The sequence below is a fragment of the Anas platyrhynchos genome, chromosome 21 (assembly GCF_047663525.1).
Source record: "Anas platyrhynchos isolate ZD024472 breed Pekin duck chromosome 21, IASCAAS_PekinDuck_T2T, whole genome shotgun sequence".
Lineage (NCBI taxonomy): Eukaryota > Metazoa > Chordata > Aves > Anseriformes > Anatidae > Anas > Anas platyrhynchos.
In genome coordinates, this window is record NC_092607.1 from 16391801 (window position 1) to 16413366 (window position 21566).

At 48.5% G+C, this 21566-nt stretch overlaps 1 protein-coding gene across 14 annotated transcripts in view; it reads right to left on the reverse strand.

Moving 5' to 3' along the window:
• KCNQ2 (potassium voltage-gated channel subfamily Q member 2) overlaps positions 1-21566 on the reverse strand; it is a 69647-nt gene that overhangs the window by 33419 nt on the left and 14662 nt on the right. For 5 of the 14 annotated variants that reach the window (XM_038166349.2, XM_038166344.2, XM_038166355.2 and 2 more), the window contains exons 2-11: positions 16316-16406; positions 15835-15961; positions 14940-15115; positions 13836-13961; positions 11676-11786; positions 10977-11072; positions 10217-10311; positions 7193-7222; positions 2606-2674; positions 312-341 (exon numbers count right to left, since the gene is read on the reverse strand). In XM_038166349.2, coding sequence (XP_038022277.1) covers positions 312-341; positions 2606-2674; positions 7193-7222; positions 10217-10311; positions 10977-11072; positions 11676-11786; positions 13836-13961; positions 14940-15115; positions 15835-15961; positions 16316-16406 — 951 coding nt within the window. Of the gene's footprint in view, positions 1-311; positions 342-2605; positions 2675-7192; positions 7223-8527; positions 9929-10216; positions 10312-10976; positions 11073-11675; positions 11787-13835; positions 13962-14939; positions 15116-15834; positions 15962-16315; positions 16407-21566 lie in introns of those variants that run through there. The other 9 variants (XM_038166352.2, XM_038166357.2, XM_038166347.2 and 6 more) reach the window with 5 other exon arrangements.

Consider the following 21566-nt stretch of genomic DNA (forward strand, 5'->3'; position numbering starts at 1 on the left):
CAGCATAAACCAGAGCCCTGCTGTCGCCCCGGATAAAGGTCTGCCAGCTCTCCCCGTGCTGCCCACCGCTGTCCCTCTCCCCCTACAGCCTCGCTATCCTCATAGCCACAGCCCCAGGCAGACTGGAAGGAAGATCTGATTTAAGGTCCAGCGTTACACGTAGATACATCGGACTGCCACAGCACAGAAAAAGCACGTCAATACCTAGAATGCTTCCCTCGATGGCGCCACGACATGGTACACACACGCACACACGTACATAGAGATCTACGGGTAATGCATGGGGATGGCGTGCTGGCAGTGATACAGACCTTGGCGATGGTTCGGGCTGCTGCTCTTTCCTTTAAACAGAAGCAATAGTACATTAGCATGGTGTCAGGTGGCAACAGATGTTGCTGCTTCACTGTTAAAACATAACGAAAAGACAATACCAAACAATACAGCTAAGTGGAAAGTTGTGGACAGAAGAGAGGGAAAGGAGCGCTTAATTCCTGGAGTTTCTGGCCTGGACAGGAGATCACTGGAGACTCACACAACCTCAGAGAAGACACATACAATGCACAGGGCTGAAGAGTTGATCCCAACCCACCCTTGTGCCTACACAGGACTGAGACACCTCACGGCTGTGTGATTTGTGTGAGCACAGGAGGACTTCTGTGGGCTCAGAGAGCGGCCCCTTTCTTTGGAAATGCGTGGCCTTGAGTGGTTTCTGCATGTAGGGAAGGATTTGAACATCTCCTGTGACCCTGGGGTATCTCGTTATCCTTCCTGGCCATCAGGACAGAGCTAACATCAGACCTGCTGATGCATGGCTTCACTCCCAGTGCTAATGCATAGTACTGGGGGGGTGTTGGTGGGAAGGGGTACAGACCCTTGGCCCCAAGGCCCTAGCACCCCTAGCATCCTTTCTGCCTCCAAAGCCTTTGGCAGATACTTTGCCAAAGGCACCACTGGGGGAGTAGGAAGCCACAATTTTTGCAGTCAGCCTCCTTCTGAGATCCCAAACCACTTGATTGTCCTGAAAAATCATCACCTGCAAAAGGATAGACATAGCACCACAAGCCAACACAAGGCCACACTAAAAAAAAAAAAAAAAAAAAAAAAAAAACATTTCACTGACCAGGCAGCTTAGTGGCATTTCTCTGCAGCAATGAGGAAAACTTGTTCTGCTTTCAACTATTCACACCTTCACGGCAGGAAACTGCAAAAACTAGCCCTGAACCATCTTTGCCCTTGCAACTCCAGAAGAGAGGGAGCAGATTGTGTATCTCAGCAGAGAAAAGTCTGCTTCCTCTGGCACCTGGCACAGACTGTCTCTGGTGGGGACAAACTGGACTGCAAGAAGAGCTGGGCAGGAGGAGCTCGACTGCCTCGCAGCGTGATGCTGTACAAGCCCTGGTCCTGCCTCCACCCCGAGCTTAGACCCTGAGATCTGCACAGACCCCGAATCCTGTCCCTTGTGCTGAAGGCAGCGGCCTGGAGAGACTAAAAAACGCCCCCCTGCCCTCTACTTATTGCTCTGCCCAGTTTCAAAGCCTGGCCCCAGGCACTATCTCAGATATTCACACTTTAAGTTTTGCCATCAGACCCATTTGCCTCCAGATCTCCATGCCCTGGAGGGACATGCAGCCCTGGGGCAGGTCCTGTCCCAGCCCAGCAGCCCTGCTGCAGCAAGGCCAGCATCTCTGCTCCGTCCCCAGGGGTCTGCAGCTCCCCTTTCACCAAACAGGGCACCCTGGCCTGCTTGAACCACAAGAAATGACCCTTCCTGAGTACATGTTTAAGCTGCAGGATGCCTGGCCTTCTGGGGCAGTAATTTATACCTCGCCACAGCAAATTTAGCAAAACTGAGGTGATGCTTCTGGCAGACACTGATTGGTATTCCCCCAACAGAGATGCTGTGGGATCAGCAGAGAGCATGGGGCATGGCTATGGTGGCTGTTCTGCCACACGGAAACGTCAGGCTTGGCCTGATGGATTCACAGTGCAGGTCTGGAAACCAGGATGGTTTCCCAGAGGATGCTCACAGCAACACTGCTCGTTTGACCCACCACCACGATGTGCTGTGTTCCAACTCAGTGGGATCTGTGATTTTTTAACCTGGTTATGAAGCCATAGGAAATCAGGACATGCTGTATGGTCTGGGGCAAGAGACTACGAGGGTGTCCCTTTTCTTTTTCTCACCACTAACATCTTGCCTGCTCTCAGGGGGAGGCGAGGAAAGGTTGGAGGGAACAGGGAATGAATTAGCACATCGTGGGCTTGAGTCTCCTCTGAGGGTGGTGAAGAACAGAAAGGTCAGAGGAAAACTGGGAACACTACCTTGATCTGAACCTCTGAAAATACAACTTTGCATTTTCAGCCAAGCACTGTAACATTACTCCAGAGACAAATTAGGCTGAAGAAATGCATGTGCAGCATGGAAGAGGGATAGGGAGGAGGTCGCTGAACAACCCATGGGGATCAGCTGCCAAAACCTCTCACATCTTCAAGGTTGTCAATATGCAAAAGGCAGGAAAGGGGAGAAAAAAAAAAAAAAGAGAGAGAAAAAAAAAAAAGGTAGTGAAGTGTGAGCTTTCCAAGCTCTCCTAACTCTGCTGCTAACCTGAATGTTAGTCCCGATTTGCTCTTCAGGTTCCTCAGGAGCTCCAGCTGGTTCAGAGGCGGGATGAGTCTAGAGGGAGAGAAGAAAGGTGGTTAATATTCAAGCACAGCTGATTTCAGAGCCTCCCACCTTGGAAGCTTTACCCGCTGCCCCATCCTTTTAATTAGAACCAGCCTTGTGCCACCAACTGCAACTGGGGACAGCTGGGGAAGGCTGGAGGGGGTTTGCCTGCTGCTTCCAGCAGTGCCCTGCAGCAGAGAGGTGGGGAAGAAAAAGAGGGACAGCAAGAGAGAGAGAGAAACTTGTCTGCTACACCGGGCTCTTAACCTTCCAAAGAGGCTGCCAGGGTCTCTGAGCAGCACCGTGGTAGGAGCTGTTTTACTGCCTGTGGGCAGTGGTTTGTTTGGAGGTCAGTGCTTTGGCTGTGTATCAAGTGGAGAGAGGCTCCAGTGCTGGGGGCAGATGAGAAAATTCAACCCTGCTGCTCTCGGGGCAGGGAGATGGGTGAGAAGGAGCAGCCTGGGAGGCAGAGGGGACAGGGACCTGAGGCCAGGAGCATCCCAGGAGAAAAGGCAGTGTGCTCTGGGTGAAGATTAGCTGGTTCCCTGCTGTCTGTGTCAGGTTTTGCCCCCCAAAAAGAGGCATAATCACATATTGCCATCTGGATCTGGGAGGAAGGCGGGGTTTCTTTTCTTTCTCATTAAAAAGAGACTGACAATGGAAATCCTGGTGAACAATTAAAAAAAAAAAAAAAATAAAATAAAAACAAGTTACTACACTGTTTTTCTATTCCTTATCTTGTGTTTAAAGCCACTAAATTAACTCCCTTTTCCACCTTTGCTTTCTTTGGTTCAGAAGAGGAAGCCTGACTGTGCAGAGCAGGGGGCGCGCTGCGGCCTTCAGGCCTGGGGCTCGCTCCATAAACATTTTGCATTGAAATATCCTCAGTCAGGGCCCAGGCGGGACTGATGTGAGCTGGAGGTGTTGAAGAAGGATGGAGAACACTGCACATGGTGTGGAAGAGCAGCATCGACTTCAGAGCTTGCTCTGGGACTTTGCATTTGGGGTCGAGGCCTATAGGGCCCAGCCTGTGGCTTGCTGCAGGATCCTTTCTGGGCCACCAGCATGCCAATATCAAACTGCTGATATGCTACACATCATGACTTGGCCTAGGGGGTGTGAAGTCAGCAGAGCTGTTGCCTCTGGTTGTGCTTGGGACAGGCGAGCAGGAGGATGGGATGTAGGCTGGACGGGGTGCTGTGCGGCTGGGGTGACAGCCCAAAGGGCCACAACCCCCAGAAAAGGTCTGCTTGCATCTGCTGGAAAATAAGCCATGCTGGTTTTAATGAAAGCAAGGAGGATCTACTCAAACTGCCCCAAACTGCAGCTGAGGACTGGAAGGAAAGGGTTGCAAGCTCTTGCACTCCCCTCACAGACTGATCTTGGCTGTGGTGCTGTAAGAAATGGGGCTGTTGCTAACCATAAAATAAAGGCAAGGATATTTATACCCACATTTTTCCAGCCATTAAGACACAGTTTTACAGTTTTCTTCTAACTGAAAAAAAGCAACTGGAAACGCCTTTCCTCTGCATGCGCAAGGCACATACTCAAAATGCAGTTGTTCAGCAGAACAGCTTCGGTGTTCACAAAATTGAGGCAATCAGAAAAATTTCCAATCCTAAGTATGGAGAAAAGAATAAAAATAGGCCTGAAAATTTTGGCTCAGCTCCCCAGTCCGGCTCTGTTCACTTCCACCCAGAGAAGAGCACATCCTGATCTGATGAATTAATGATCCTCTTCACTCAAGACGCCAGGAAGAAGCTGACCTTGGTGCACTGGCGCAGTGCGAGTGTTGGGCTGCCACCTCCATTCAAACCCACTGCAGGGTTTGCAGCTTCATTCCGAGATGGGAGAAAGTGGTACAAAAAATCATGCACAATATGCATGAAGAGGGCACAACTATTTTTCTTCAGGGAGTCAGTTTCCTAGAGAAGTCCATGAGCAGCAGAACACAGGACACCAGCCCTACTTTCTCCAGCTGGGATCACAAATGCAAGGCTTCGATGCAACTCAGAGCTCAAGACCCCTTTAGCTATATTGGAGGATTCAGGACCCCAGAAGGGTCCTTTCTTTGCACTAGCTCATAATATGAGGTCCACACTGTGCTGAAGGTGACAAGCTCTTGAGCCACCATAGATGCTTCCATGCAAAGGTGGGGACACACAAGCAAACGTGGAGATTCCCTGTTTCTGCTATTTCTGCTGTAGGGTGGTGGGCATGGGAGATGCATGATGGAAAAAAAAAATGCTTTCCTGAAAATACAGTTATTAAAAAAGTGTGTTAATCAGCCACATACTTGACCTAAAATTTAATCTGAACTGAGCACTCAGTCTAACCTGCCATTACAAGAGCAGCTTGGAAAACTGCTACTGCATTGCATGAATTCACCAGAACCTCAAAGAAAAAACAGTGCCTGTTAACTAAGGGCTCTGCAAGGCACTTTAGCTGAGCCTTGCTATAACACGCTGGACAGAGGGCACCCTGCACTGGTGTGTGTGTGCTCGGGGACAGGTGGAGCTGGTGCCATCGTGTCCTCAAAAGGCATGGAGAAAGGACCTCCGGCTGGGGCGGCTCACGTTTTCTCTCTCTCCTCCCAGTCCGTGTGTCAGTTGTTAGCAAGGGAAGCAAGTTTTGGTTAAAGGGGAGTTAGGTGAGAAGATCTGCACACCACAGGAGCACACACAGTTCATGCTACCCACCAGAGCACACATCTGCATCGCCGGCTGCTGCAGGGGACCCAGCGGTACCTATAGCTGCTTCCCGTCACCCACCCCAGAACTGCACAGAGAAACACCACACTAACTCCAGTTACAGGCTCACCCAGCCAAAAGGAAAGTGAATTTGCTATTCCTGGTAGCACAGATAACGTTCAAGCATTTGGGGACAGTGGGGGATATCATGCCTTCGGCCAGGACATCATCAAAACCCCACAACACAAAGAGGGCAGCAGCACACAACAGTACACAGGAGCAAACACAGACACACACACAACACGCACACAGAGACGATGATGATTTTTTTGAACAGCCCCAGTATGAGCGATTAAGCAGAGGGTGACAAGGAGATGGATACTGGGATGGGGACTAAAATGAGTCTCCATGCTGTGCTGGAGTTCCTACGAGGAGCCAGTTATTACCCTCACCATGACTTTATGTCTCCAGCCTAAGCTGTTCTTCATAACTGGGAACATTTATGAAGCTTATAAAATATTTTAATATAAGAACTGGAAGGGAAGAGTTGTGGTTTTATTTTACTTTCAGCAGTAGAAAAGTGCCCAATTCTCAAAGCAGGCTGCTGTTCTGCACGACGTAGCATGCATTCATAATCTTACACTTGCAATCACTGATGCAATTTGCTGTAAATTAAGCACACAGACAAAGTGGTAAGTGCGATTCACTAAGGTGGTAAAACTTGCATCTGTGGAAACTGGAACCAGGTTTGGAAATCGGGCACTAAATCACATCAGCCTTAATGGTGTTAATGCATTCTGTGAAGATTTAAACTGCTCTAGGAACAGAGCTTGGCCCACAGTCTTGAAGATGTGGAATTAATGGCTTGCATTTATTCCACATCTTCAAATATTGACTTTCCTACACCTTCAGATAACTACCTCATATAAAATATGCCTATAATTTGATATACCCTTTTCTGCAGAACCTGAGATAACGTTATTTGTAATAAATCTTACCCAGCCATTTACATGTCTTTTTGGTTGGACAGATCCCAAAAAGTTAAGCCTCAGAAGGAAATAACTGGGACAAATAACTGCTTAGCTCCAGGTCTCAGAAGGAAAAACTAAAACATAATAACCCTGCTGAGATGGAACATCCCTTTATCAAACCTCAAACTGGATTACTGGGGGGAAATCGTGAGTGATCATTTCAGTTAGCATACCAGACCTGCATTCAGTCTCTCCCTCCTCCTCAAAAGCAGGCACGACCACTGCTGTGATTTAATTCTGCACTACCACTGATGTGTCCCACGGTGCCACCACCAACTCTCACAAAAACAAAGGAAGCAGACGTGGTGTAACCTGGTGGGCACAGCTCCTACAGCATGAAGTGAGATAAATGGTACACTGATGGAGAGGGAAAAAAAGGGTTGGGGGAAGAGGAACACACTTGAGTGATGGAAGAAGGGAAATAGAAGTATGAACAGGGAAGGTTTCTTGTTAAGCGTTGTTATGATTTGGAGGAGGTTGGTAAGACCATCAAGAAATCATCCTTTAAAAAAAAGCAAGCTTATCAAGCACTCTCGCATTCTCCTTCCTTAAATCGACATTTTGGCAGTTTCCCAACACCTGTGTGTGTACCAATAGCTAAAATGTGCATGGAGGTGCATGGAGTTAGTTCGCAGGCAGCAGGATGAGGAGCCTGGTTTGCACTTTCACTCATTCCTTTGAAAAAAACTGATCTTCAGAGGTTTCTGGTTTCGCTTTTTTAATTAAAAAAGGCTTTGCATGTTACAGTCCCAAACGAAGAACAAGGAGTGACATGACACACAGCTTCAGTCACATGCACTTCATACCTGGAGGCACCGTACGTTTGCGTTTGCGTGCTTTTCAAGTGTTTTCACCAAAGAAAACCAAAGGGACAAGAGAAAGAAATACAGGTCGGAGGGGAAGGGGGGGGGTGGGGGGGGAATGGGGGTGGAGGGGAGAAAAGAAACAGAATAAAGAAAATTAGCATATGAACGAAGAGTATCCCCTGGTGCAGATGCACTGGGACCAGGCGTGCAGGTGAGCACTGAGCGTGGGCTGAGCTCGTTCCCCACTGCAGCCCTCACGCCACTGTCACCCTTGGGCACAGACTGCTGGCACCTTGCTCCGAAAGCAGATGGGCACCACAGGGCAGGGAAAATGTAGGGTCTCAGAGAGCTTTTGGGAAGCATCCACGGCCCTCAGTCCCATCAGGCAGGGACTCCTTGGGCCAGATGGATGGCTCCAATGCCATATTCCAGTAGGTTTTTTCCAGTGAAAACCAGTCTATCAACAGAGCTGAGATCAAGGCCTTGTTCTCAGGAGTGATAACAAAGACCAGATTCTTTCCTGAGCAAATCCAGTGGCTGATGTGTATCAGGTTAAAACGTGCAGGCACACCAAGCTGTGCGTCCATCATGACCCCAAAGGGAACCTGCATACACAGGAGCCGCACGCACATTGCGGGTTTGCTTCTGCTACATTTTGAGTTGAAAGATCCAATCTGAGCTTCTCTCGGAGACCACCATATTTTCCCCAGAGGGGCGAGACCAGCTCTACCGCAGTGATCCAAGTGATGTTCTGTGAAGACGTGAACTCCTCCAGGGCACGTGCACCAATTTTGGGCTACCAAGCAACCAGTCTTTTTCCGAGGTGCCTTGGGAAGACGAGTTCAAGTCACAGGGCTCCTTCCAGGAGGAAGAAGCAGCCCGATGTTGAGCAGAAAAGGTGCCGAGACAGCGGTGCCTGCAGCTCACCTCCAGCAGCCGGGAGGGAGAGGGGAGCACCGTGTCCCCCCTACCCACATCCCAAGCACGGCGTGCGCCCCAGCTGTACGTCAGCAGCCATTGCCTTAACGCGGCATGGGGCTCGATGTGCACGGCTGGCAGCACACGCCAGCTGGCTTAGGGAGGAGGGTAGGAAGGGTAGATGGACAGTGTGTGAGAGAGATGGAAGCGGCAGCCAGAACATACAGTTACCCCCTTTTTTTTTAATTAGAGGAAAAATATTTCCAATTCATTTAGGTGAATGCATCCAAAATGGACTCAAAAGATATTCACTCCTTTCTTGGTTAAAAGAAAAATAAAACTGCCAACAGCTGAAGGCATCGGTGCAGCTGGGGCTCACTCTCCTGGTGATTCCTACTGCCTGTGCACGGACAGGAACTGGGGTTTTGGGGTGAAGCTGAGAGCGGAGAAACCTGTGCTCGGGAAGCACAGGATGCAATCTTTCTTGGGTAAAAGGGTGTCCCTGTATGTCTGGCCGCGTGGTAAGTTCAGTCCTTCAGAGAGCAGTAACACCTGACAAAGTCCACCGAAGCCAACCCTGGTGCTCTGAGCTTTGCAGTGGACTTTGGGCCAGGCTCTGGTCCTCGTCCTCTCCAGCAGCTGACCTCAAGCAGAACCCCAAAAATAGGGCAAGGAGATCAGACACCAAGAGGGAGAGTTGGATGAGTGGGCTTAATGCTATTGGGAAACAATTTGGTTCCATTTCGTTGGGTGGTTGGGATAGTTTTTGTTTTTTTCTTAAAGCAAAATCTTGAAGTCAGTTCATAAATCTCTTTAGGGGAAAAAAAAAACAACCGATCAGACACACACTGGGAATGAATCCAACGAAAACTTACTGACCACGACAATGTGACTTCCAACAGGCTTTTAAGATGGATTAACAGACTGGCCGCTGCATTTGAAATATGGGCTAATGCTTACCCTGGGAAATGTATGCACATCGTCTTCTGGAGGGCTAAAAGGCACCACACAGATAAAACACAGAGGGATTTTGATTCACACCTGCACTGGCACAACCCGGTGCTGGACAACAGCTCCGCATCGCAAGGAGTAGGGTCCACAAGGAGCCCCAAAAAACCATGAAGCTGCAGGAATATCTAACCAACATTGCTGACTCCTGTACAAACCCAGAGAGATCCGGGCAGCCCCCAAAACACACCACAAAGGGATGCACAGCCCTGCCCGGGCTGCAGCACAGTGTGAAGTGGAAAATTAAGGGCAATGTTTTGCACTGTAGCGTCCAGGGAAAACCCCTGATGCTGATGACATTGAGAACGTGCCCCTCTCCATCAGGCTCTGAATTCCCAAGCCCCTGCTCTAACCTGGGTCCTTTCGGCTGATGGAGCTGCCAACAACAAGTTCCCCCCCTTTGGAGCAAGCCGGACGGATGCTGGTAAAACACTGCAGTGCTTTATCAGCATCATCCGTCACGGCACTGCCGCCCTTCCCTACTCACGTCAACACTTGGTGATGGATAAATGAAACGCAAGAAATGGGAAAACACTCACTGAATCCTGATTTGGTTTTTCTCCTCTTAGAGAGAAAAAAAAAAAAGGAAAAGGAAAGGAAAGAGGGATGGAGGCCAAATGCACGTGGCCAGCCCAAAGGGACAAGAGTGTGCTGAAAGGCAGAAGGACCATTAGAGACCGGCTGGAACAGCAGGGAGAGCCCAAGTGGGCGCGAGGAGCTGCACACAGGGCGAGGAGAAGTTTACCTAAGGTCCAGGGCAGCTCGGGAGTCTTCACACCTGGGCACGGCAACTGTCACAACCCAACGCAACTACCCCCGGGCGTGGAGAAATAAGGGTGAAAAGAAGAGCACATACACACACACAGAGACGGAAAGAAAAAAAAAATTACAGGGAAATTAAAATCGAGTCAAAAAGAAACACAAAATAAAACAAAGAATAATAAAAAAAAAAAAACTCCAAAAGAAAAAGCATATACCAGCTCTTGAAATCAATTTTTTAAAAAACTTAAATAAATAAACCAAACCGTATATCCAGATAACGAAAACTAAACATGGAGACAGCGGCATGAGGAGGTGGGCAGTGTGAGGAGGAGGTACCTGTACATGGGGACGGTGACGGTGCGCTCGTAGTACTGCCAGGTGGAGTGCAGGTCCGTCCGGGACAGGTTGGTGGCGTAAAACCTCCAAGCCGCCTGTGGAGGAGATGGGTGGGATGGAGGATGCTGGCACAGCTGGAGGTGCCCTTGGTATGACAAACATCAGCCAACTCCAGTTTTGCCCCTTGTCTGTGGGACAGGTCCAACATTTTGCCCTCTCCTTGATTTGATATGTGACAAATCTGGGGTGCTACCGTGACAAAAGGCTGTGGGTACCGGGCACTCGCTGTCAGGAGGAGGTCGGGTACCAGACACGTGCTGCTGCACATTAGGAAGTTAAAAAAAATGCGAAGAGAGGAGCAGGAGAATGTAAAGTGACTCTCATTTCAAATCTCCGAGATAGACACCAAGGCCAGCCTTCTGTGCAGACATCTGTTATCATGAAGAAAATGCTCCCAATTGTAACTTTATATCAGTATAAATATTCTCTTTAAAAAAAATAAAAAATTGGTGAAAACAGACTGTCCTAGTGTGTTTGTCTCACTGCACTGGGCTGGGTTTCGTTCCTTTTCTCCCCCAGATTGCCTACCACATATGCTATTTTCCCATGGCTGACTTCCTGGCATTTATCCCCAGACAAGACCAGCCACCAGCTGCTGTCTCACACCTTACACACACGGCCCCATTTTTCTCCTCCCCTGCTTCTAAACATCCACTAAGACCCCAAAATCAGGAATATACAGTCTGTCCATGGTCCTAACCTGAATCAGGCCCGCTGCTGGGTTCCGCCTCTTCTCAAAGTGTTTTTGCCGATGCTGCTCTTGAACCTTCAGAGCAAACCCTGAGCCTAAAATGCCCTGGGGAAAAGGATGAAAAAGTGCAGTTAGTGGAGCATTAGGTGAGCTTTAACCGAGAAGTGGCAGCCAGCTTTCCCTCCAAAGGCTTGTTTTGTCTCCTTTTTTGCTTCAAATGCACGGGGGAAGGAAGGAGCAGCCCTAATCTGAAGCATCGCTAAAAGGGAACTTTGCTGGTGCTGGCTGAAATGGCTGCTTTTACCAAAGCACCTCCAGCCAGCTGATAGAATATGAAACAGCCACACCATGCTGGCAAATTATCCTTATTGGGGAAAATCAGATCCATGCAACCCACTGAAACACACTGCAAAAGGGACGGGGGTAATTTGCTGAAATGGCACAGCCACCCCTAGGAACAGCAGCAGAAATACGGTTTCACTTCAGTAAACATTTTCCATCTCATTTGTGCAGAACCACATCCAGATTTTCCATCTCATTTGCTCGTAGGCACGGTGCCTGCGCTGTGGCTTTTCAGATGGGGTTTCCCCTCTTCTCCTTCTCTGTTTGACTCAAAAACAACAGCTGGGAGGTTTTGGGGTGCATGAACCCATGGGATGGAGCCGTTGGGTTGCCAGCAGCCCCAGGGGAAGAGCAGCCTCTACTCACGGCCGGGAGGGCGAAGAAGGAGACGCCGATGAGGGTGAAGGTCGCCGCCAGCAGCCGCCCGTTCCAGGTCTGGGGGTACTTGTCCCCGTAGCCGATGGTGGTGAGGGTGATCTGGGGAAGGAGAGCACCCCTCAAGTCACACAGATCTTTATTGAGCATAAAGCAATGCCACCAAAATTCCCCGATAACAGAGCTGATGGTGAGGGCTGGGGTCCCTGTGCACCCTGAGCAGACAAAACGTGGGGTGCAGCAGAGCCAGCTCGCCTCCAGCACGTCTCGGCAGACAGCAGCAGGGATATTTGCATGCATAAAGAGCTGGTGCTGTTTATTCCTCTTCTTCCCAGCAGTGTTTATTAGCCAGCCTACCCTTCCAATTTAAAAACAGCACATTAGCCAACAGGATGAAGTATGGCTGCTTCCTACAACCTAATTTAGGGATATTTTCCCTCTCCTTGGTATTATTGTAATGCACCAAGAGATGCTGGCAAGCTGGTGTGTGTGTGTTTTGGGGAAGGAGCTGAGAGACGAGATGGAGACAAAGAATCCCCTGAGATTCAAACTGCAGGAAAAGGTGATTTTTCTGCTTCACCAATGGAAAATTCCAGGCATCCCCTTATGCAGCAGAAAGGATTTGGAGAGCCTGAGACCTGCAGGACAAGGCAGGGAGGGATGGCCTGATGAGGGACCATATTTTTGGAGATTTCTGCCTGAAGGACCCCAAGGGTCCCCATCCCATAGACAGAGCTGTCCCCAGGGATGGCAGAGCCCCTGCACCTCGATAATGTGCCATTGCAAACCTCGTGCGTTTAACTTGGAGCAAAATCACTTGCAAACAAATGGAAGTACGATCCCAAAGCACTGTTTAATGGGACCCACTAAAAGCCCTATCAATTAGATGCCATTTTGACAAAGCGTTTAGTAAAATGCATCTATGTTGCTATTCCACGCTGAAACACTGAGTTGAAGCAATGTTCTCTCCTTAATCGCTGCAAAGTTGGGGTTTAAATTTTTATAGTTTACGTAAACAACTACGAGGATTTGGAACCACCAAGGTGAGACCAGGAGACAACCTCTGAATGTGAAATTTGACTTTTTTTGTCCTCCTCTTAACATCTGTCTACACTGGGCCTGTGAGTTGGACAATGACAAAATGTGTTCATTTTAATGAAGCTGAAATTTCACCCTAAGATGGTCAGAATCGACACAGTTTGGTGCACCTCCACGTCCTAAAATAAGGAATGAAGGGGGTACTCCCCTCCAAGGGGCTGGAAGCAGGAGGGAGAGATCTGCACGTGGCTTTCCCCAGGCTGAGCTCTGATCCGGGCTGTCAATTTTCCCTCATTGTTTATTTTCTAGTTATGTCAAATTGGGCTTTGTTTTTATTTTCTGTCACAACCAAGGGGCTTGAAAAGCAATTTACTGCCTTAACAGCGTTTCTTCCCCTTTGTCGAAAGAGAGGAGCTGCTTGATCAGCCGATTCCTCCCCAAGCCTGTTACTGGGATTTGATCAGATCTGGGATTTTCATTACATGCTTTGTAATCAAGGCCAAACCAGCACTGCAGTGTCGGAGCAGAGCAACAATAATGCAAGAAGATTAGAACGTCATTAATTCTCTCTTTGTTAATGGGGTAATCCAATAATTCCCACGCGTACACAGAGCAAACTAAAAGTATTGCCCTTTCCTCTTTTGTCAGCAAAGATTTGCAAAGGGAGCGTTTTCGGCACTCGAGCCTTTCTGGTACTTAGGCCGCATTAATTTCATAAAATATAGCCCGGCGCCTTTACCAGCACGCTGCCTGAGCACAATTATAAATAATGAAAAGGCGGCAATATGATATTTCTCAAAATGATGATTGAAGCCCCCAGTAGTGTGGGGTCTTTATTAGATCTGCCTCTATTGTCGTGCTGGAGTTGAGGCCTGTGGCTGAGAAGCGCACGAGTTGCCTCCTGCCCTGCAGCTAATTCAAGAAACGCGATCCCATAGCATTTTCTACCAGCTTTATTTAAGGAATTTAGCTAAATGCAGTAGCCTGAAGCCATTTAATAAAAATGTTAACTAAGCAGCCTGTAAGTCGATTCCTCACATAAGTGATAGAAGATGGAGGGTTAATGGACATTTTATTTTAATAACCAGCAACTGCTCTATGAAAATTACTTACCAGACCCCACCAGAGTGCATCTGCGTATGTATCAAAGTGCTCATTTTCTCCTTTCTCGGCCAAGTATACCAGGAAAGAGGCCAGAATGAGGCACAGGAAGCCAATATACCAGGCAGTAATCAGCTCCTGCAAGATCATTAAGGGACAGAATAGAATAATTGCAATCCTGGTGTGCATCTCCGAAAGCCGAGTTACTTGCTTGCGGTTGGCCTCAGAGCTGAACTTTCTCTGCATTTGTGTGTGTTTAGGCTTTGGCTGGAGATCTGAAGCGCCAATTTTTAATGTAGTGCAGAACGGAGAGGTCTGAGATGGGACCACGTGCTGGTGGTGGCCCCACAGCGCACACGGGGTGACCCCCACCCCGAAGGCCTCTTCATCTAAACACACCCAGCAAAAGGAGAGGGAAAGGGCACATTCATTGCTCCATTATTTAAAGATGTGGAACAGCAATGAGTATAAAAAAAAATATTATTTCCCCTGACCACACTGAGAAAGGGGCATAAATTGAAATGTGAGCCCCAAATCCCTGGGGACTCTGCGTAGCGCATGTCCCTTCTGCTACCTGGGGAGGAGCTGCAAGGCTCTGCTCCAATAATATCTGTGTATAATATCCCCCAGTTCCAGGGAAGTTTTAATTTGTAATTCACAGGACTGGTAATTTTTGGACAAAGTTAATACAAGGCTAGACAGAAGAGACCCACAGATTCCCTGTGACTTTTACAGAATTTTGGTTAACTTAGCTAAGCTTTTTAAGAGAAAAAAGCTTTCAGAAGTACATCCTCTTTGAAGTGGGCATCCGAGACTAAACATCTGCAACAACACCTGTGCTTAACGAGGCTGCTGGCTAATTGCTAACTCTATGAAATGAGATAAATGTGCAGGTGGCCACCGTGGTCAAGATATTCCTTGCAAACACCTAAACATCCCTCCCATCTCTCTCCTGCTGGTCAGAGGGCTGCATCAGACCTCGTGTCTCTGTGCACTGCTCTCCATGTCCCTGCATGGTGCCCCCCCCCAAGCCTGGGAGATGTCTGGGGTTGGGAACCAAACGGAGGCAGTGTCCCTGCTGGGGGAAATGTGAAGAGTGGCAGTGTCCTTGCTCACCTTGCTGTGCGCGTAGACCACGGAGCCCAGCAGCTTCCAGGTGCCGCCGCGCCGGTCCATGCGGATCATGCGCAGGATCTGCAGGAACCTCAAGCTCCTGAGCGCCGAGGTGGCAAAGACGTTCCCTTGGGACCCCGCCGCCAGCACGGCGATGGACGCGATCAGCACCATGATGTCTGCAGGAAAAGAGGGCGTCAAAAGCTGAAGAAGTGTTGCTGAGCCACTACCAAGCGGGGTGGCGCGCATCTACTGCCGCTGGCAGCAGAAGTTTGTGCATTTTGATATGGTTCAGTGCTAAATTGGGCTAAGTCCCTGCAAGATACGTGCCTTTTTTATTTTTATATTTTTATTTTATATATTTTATATTAACACAGCTGCCTGTTACACTGCACTGTCCAGAGATGTGAACTCCCCCTGTCTAAATAGGGTGTGAAAATCCCTAGGTTCACCATAGTGATCCTAGAGCGCTCCCAGAAAGAGAAAGTCCAAGAAAGAGGCCAAGAAAAGAAGCCTTGCTCTACATATCCCAAACCCAAGGATCCTGAAAGCCTCCCTCTATTAATTACATCTCGTAATTCCCTTGTGAGGCAGCTCAACGGCAAAAGGGAAGGCAAAGTGAGACAGAGAGTTGTGATGACTTAGGAGTGACCTGATGTTGGGGTTGGACCCTGGGCCATGGGACTCCAGCTCCTACACTCAGATTCTCCTGGCTAAATCCCCCCTCCACCCCACACCAACAGCTAAAGGCAGCTGTCAGCAATTCTTGGGGTACCAGGGCAATGGGATGGCTCCCAGCTCTACAGAAAATAGGGCAGCCTCATGTACAATAAGAACACCGTACAAACAAGCTCTTTCAAAAACCCTTTTAGTTCAGGAAATCCCATGCAAGGCTTACCGATGACGCAGAAAGGCTTGCGGGCAAATTTTAACCTCCCCCTCCAGCCCCGGTACCGGCAGCAGCAGCCAGCTGCCCAGATCCTCACAAAGTACTCGACCCCGAACACCACGATGGTGACGATTTCCTGCAGGGAGGACAATGCTGTTAGCCTAGAATGAAGCGTGGTGAAGAGCATGCTCCAGAATTAATGACAAATCCACAGCCTGAACCCTACAGACCCCAGGAATGATAACACAAAAAAAAGGTAAAATTTCAGTTTCTTTTTAAATTATTATTTATTATTTAATTTTACTCCTGAGTGCCCTGATGCAGATTTCTCCTTTTCCTATTTCTTAGCTGTGGGTCCCAATTTGCGATGCTGGCTCGCAAATGACAGCGTAAGTTCTTGCCTAAATTAAAAATTCCCAACCTCATTTTTTGTGCTTTTGACTTTGTTTTAACGTGCTACGGACCACTTCGTTCGCAAATCCCAACTTACCAGAATGTAAAGGGCCCCTTCTGAGCTGTTCTGGTACTCATCGATGGTTGAAAAGACAGACAGCACCAGGCAGGAGAAAACTAGTAGGAAACTACAGAACACAAACATAAAAAATAATAAGAATTACAAAAATAAAAATAGAGGGTGAGAGAGAATGTCACTCTCTGAGCAGGAATTTTTTGCACTTTTAGATGTTTTCCTATAGGAGCATTTACCACGCTGATACAACACTGTCCCTCCTTGCAAGGAGGCTTCTCGCGGGCTTTTGGGTGACAAGAGGTGGCAGTAACAAGGCCACCCAGGCCACCCACAGTCAAGGCTGGGACTCCACTGCCTGCACCGAGCTCTGCAGATCGGTCGCAGGACTTATGCTTGGGCAGCAGGGGAGAACCGAGGTGCAAAGACAACACAAAGTCCCTCATTCTGTGAGCTAGAAGGGCTGTGTGGGAGGATGTGCTGGACTGGTCCCGGTTAGGCCAGTGCCAACCCAGTTCCCCTTCCAGCACGGGGTTGTGACAACCTCTGAGATCATTTTCCCATCGTGTCAGCTCTTACTGCACCCTGCTTTCAGCAAGCACAAGACAAGCAGGGAAGAACTCTTTTTCTTTTCTTTTTTCTTTTTTTTTCTTTTTTTTTTTTAAAAAAAAAAAAAACTCTTTACTGACACAAACAGCTGGCAACCTTTCAGATTTAATTCAGCTAGGGGCTTTCCTAGCATCTCTTGCCCATAGATTACCCCAAACCAAGGATTTAACAGACATAAACGTCAAATAAAATGCACTTAACCTCCCACTGATGTGCTGCAAGCCCAGTGCCACCACGGGCTGTCCCAGCAGCAGCCCCAGCAGTGCCACCCCCAGTCCCCGCCACCATTCCCAGCTCTGTCCCCATTGAGCTGCCCATGCCACAAAAAAACAAAAGGCAGCGGATGAGTGACAGGAGCTCGACCCTCTTCTGACATTTGATGCCCAGCTCTGGAGGTGTCCTGGCATCTGCTCACGGCCAAAGAAGGCTTCCACCAGCCCGTGCTGCCCACTGCTTACTCAAAGAAAAAGAAGGGAAATTAATTTCCTGACGATCGTTTTGCTGATACAATGAAGTAGGCCAGCGCAGGGAGGAACCAAGAGCTACATTCTTTAAAAGCATTAAATAATTCATCTGTCTGGCTTTGTCTCGCATTCCTACAAACTGGATTTCAAATATTCATAAGGCACGGTTCAGCTGGTGGGCGCAGCTCCTTTGTGTAAAGCAAAGGAGTTTCACGCCGCCAGGTCATGCTTGTGGCTTTGCAATGGCCATTAACATCACGGTAACGAGTGAAAGCAGGGGGATTTGCAGTATTTATTCCAACCACAGGCAGGACTAAAACAGGGAGGGAAGGGACCTTCAGAGCCATCTCCGCAAGGGCTGAGCTTTGTCAGCACCGAGCCCCATTCAGCACATACCAGGTAAGGAAATTCCCCAATTTCTCCCTGCAGATTTTCTCTGCTTCAGTCTGGTACTTGGGGACTTGGAACAACCCCCAGAGTGTAAGGAAATGTCCCCTGCAATCCCACTCCTGATGGCCCCTGATGTCACCTGTCTCACCCAGGGAGGTTTTTGTAAACTGCTGGTACGGAGGGAGGGAGCTGCAAATGGGTCAGGCAGCCCCGCTCTCAGGCTGGCCCAGATTTTGTTGCAAACTCCTACGCTGGGGTGAGAAGCAAATGAATAATCAATGAAAGAAGAAAAAGAAAATAAAAATACATCATGGAAAAAGAGGGAAAAGGAAAATCCTGCATACTCTGCTCGAAGAAGTAGGACACCGTGGATGTATTTTTGTGACTGAACACCACAATAAAATGCCCAGGGAGGTGCTGAAAGTGAAGTGCTGATATCAGCACTTCAGACTTGCACTCCCTGGTTTGCTAAGGTGGGCCAGCAGCTCCCTAATCCTCAGGCCTGATGCAGATGTTCAGCCAGCAGGTAAGGAACAGTCCTGCCACCAAGGGATGCAGGCACTGGTTCATCACGGGGTGAGCCGCACAAGCATCCCAAAATAGCTCCGGGGTGATGCACAGCTGCTCTGCTCCACCCTGCGGTCCACACACCTCTAGGTGACTTTAAAAGAGGCCTAAGAATGAAATATGTTTGCAAGGAAACTGCATTTGTGGGGTTGGCTCTGCATGGAGCTGCATCCATGCCAGAGGTGGGGTGCATCCTCCGAGCCCCCGTGGAGGGGGAGCAGCGAGGCACAGGAAGGCTGACTGCTATAATTTCACCTAATCTGCCCAGACAGCACAGGAAAAGGGCTCCAGATAATAATAGATAGCTAGGGAAAGGGAAACAGGCCAATAAATAGCATAGAGGCTGGGATGAATCTAATTTTTAAAGCTACATATCTAATCAAAGCAAATCATGTCTGCAGCCTGACTCTGGGTAATGTTAATGTGCAATAAGGAACGTTAATTATGTCCCGCCTAATGATTTCCACGTTAAAGATGCCAATTCTGCTTAGAGCTTTGGAGGAGACGATGTCCTCCTCCCGAGCAGACGGGAGCAGGGCCCTGCACGGCTGGGGCTGGCTCTGAGAAAAATCTTGCTGCTAATAGTGATAAACCCAAAGTCCTCCAAAGTCTGGCTTCGCATCCAAAGGTTTGACTTAAAACACCCGTGGCAAGCTTCTTATGCAGCTTATAAATCCTGGCACAAAAGCTGCATATCAGTTTCATGTCCACTACGTGTCAATAGAAAAAAGAAATGAGTGATCTCAATAAATAAATAAATAAATAAATAAAACACAACAACAACAACCATTTAAAATGACTTGAAACAGGAAATTTTCTTCCCTCTCTCTCATAAAAGTCTATGACCAAATCCTTGTAAGGCTTTTCAGATTAACCACCTAATTTGCCTTCCAAAAGAAAGCCCCTTGGAATCTACACACTCACATCAGATTTAAAAACAATTTAAAAAAATATATTTATTCCTGCAATACTTGTGTTGAGGTAGCATTTGCTGACATGCAGGGACTTTGAGCTGCCTCTGGTGGAGCACCAGCAGAATAAATCAGCAGCAGCTGGATGCCTGGACACGATGGGACACAAGGAAGCAGCAGCACAAGCCACCATGTTTGCTATATGCTTCACTGCCTTCCCCTGGAAGTGGGAAAATAATTAATGATTTGGTTAATTAGAAGGAGCGAAGCTGGAAGGGAGGGAGTGTTTTACTACAGGCAGCTGAAGGCCGCACAATAGAAAATCATTTAAAACGTTTAAAATACTCTAAAATGACTTTGGGGACGTAAACGAGGCATTGATAATTGTGCTAAAATAAAACCAAAATGCTCGTGGGCAATCCGCCTGTAATCCCAGCAATCCATTTGCTGTGGTCTCTGCAAAACGCTGGCTTTCAAGCCTCTAAAACTGGTGTAAATCAGAGGCCGCGACAGGCAGCAGTGACAATAAACCAAGGTGAAGAGACTGAGGATAAACAGAGTCTGTAAAACGACTTTTAAGACTCAGAAAGCCCTGTGATCAGAAGTGGAGTGTGCACTGCTGAATTTGGATCTCCAGTGACCCAGAAGCAAACCCCTGACCATGCTGTGACTTTCCAAGGGCTAACACCGATGCTGCATTGCCCCCACCCTTCACCAGGAGCATCCATCATCATCCTTCACATGAGCGATCCCGCCGTGATTTGCAGCCCAGCTATTCATTTGCGAGGCTAAAATGCCTCGCTCCAGGTTTCCACATCCCTCAATCTCGGCCAAAACCATCTCCCAAGGCGACTTCTGTCACGAGCAGAGCTGAAAATAGAAGCGGGGATCCTGCCTTTCGGTCCTGTGCCTTCGGAAGCGCTCTCCACTCCAAACGCAGCTCTCCGTGGGGGCTCAGCCAAGCCCAGCCAAGATCTTGCTCTCCGCAGGATGAGGCTGGCTGCTCCCTGGGCACCCACGTGGGTAGAAAACATCATTTACGGGTGACACGAAGGCTGGCATTCTCGTGCTGTATGCACTTTTAAATAAATCTTTGGCAAAGGCCTCCCTGGGACAGCGTTAATAGCTCCAGTGCCTTCTCGGCGCACTGAGATGATGGCTGAACAGCCCTGATAACAGCACCTCGTCTGTACAAAGTCAGAAACTCAGTTAGAAAAAGGGCAGGATTTGGGCTCACACTCCTAAAAGGGCAGGAGTTTTGTGTTTTTCTCCAACGTTCATCACATTTGAAGAGCTGCCACTCAAAAAGCTTCCCCAGCCTCTCCCTCCTGCTCGTAAGGCAAACAGCAGAAACGTCATCGTCCTCCCGGAGAGCCCAAAGCCAGGGAAAGACCCGAGCTGAACCCATGCACTGCAGGAATCTGAGCAGAAAGGGGTTTTGCATGACACATCTTGTCCCTCGTCCAGCGAAGGCTTATGCATCTCCACATTTACAAGCAAGATTGACTGTAAGAGCTTTCCTGGATGGAAGCCTCAAAGAACAAAGCCAGCTGGAGAAGGCGGGTAATGGAGATCGAGATCTGCAGGTTTGCAGCAGGAAAGGGGTTAAAATTTCAGGAATCAGCAGCCTGCTTTATAGGCTCTGATTATTTAACAGACTCAGGGCACCTCAGCTCAGAATAAAAGCCACGTTAAAAACAATCAACACACAATTTTCCAGCTCAAACATTCCTCTTTGTCCTCTAACACAAATCACGGGGAAATGCTGGGCTGCGTCGTCTCCCCGCACTGTGCACGCAGCCTCGGAGGAGCCAGATGTCTGGAGGAAAACCCAAAATATTCATCACGGCCGTGCACCTGCCAGCAGGGCCCGTCCCTGCCGCAGCTCTGCTGGCCTGAGGCTTGCTGTGAAAACTCGGTGGGGAGAAATAAATTTGTGCAGCTCCAGGAAGGGTTTGCGGGACAGAATCCTAAAGACCACGGCGCAATTACGGTGCATTAGGAGGTAAATTAACGGTATGAAGTATTGGAGATTTTAGTAATTCTGAAAACGTCCACGCAGGCATTTACTCAGAGCATGTTCATTGATTTTAATGCAAGGGAAAGTTGCTGTCTCATGCAATCCCAGTATTATTCAGATTGAAATCTGAGCACTGCCTATGTTTCGTTCCACAGGGTATTCCCCAAAAAGAGTCTCCGCTTCCTCCCTACCTCTGCGAAATTATTAGCAGTGAGTACAGGAACATGAGCCTTCCGAACGTGACCTTTATCTGTGTATGACGATTAAGTTATCTCTGCTTTTACAAAGCAAAGCCCTGCTATTCTGTACTACCT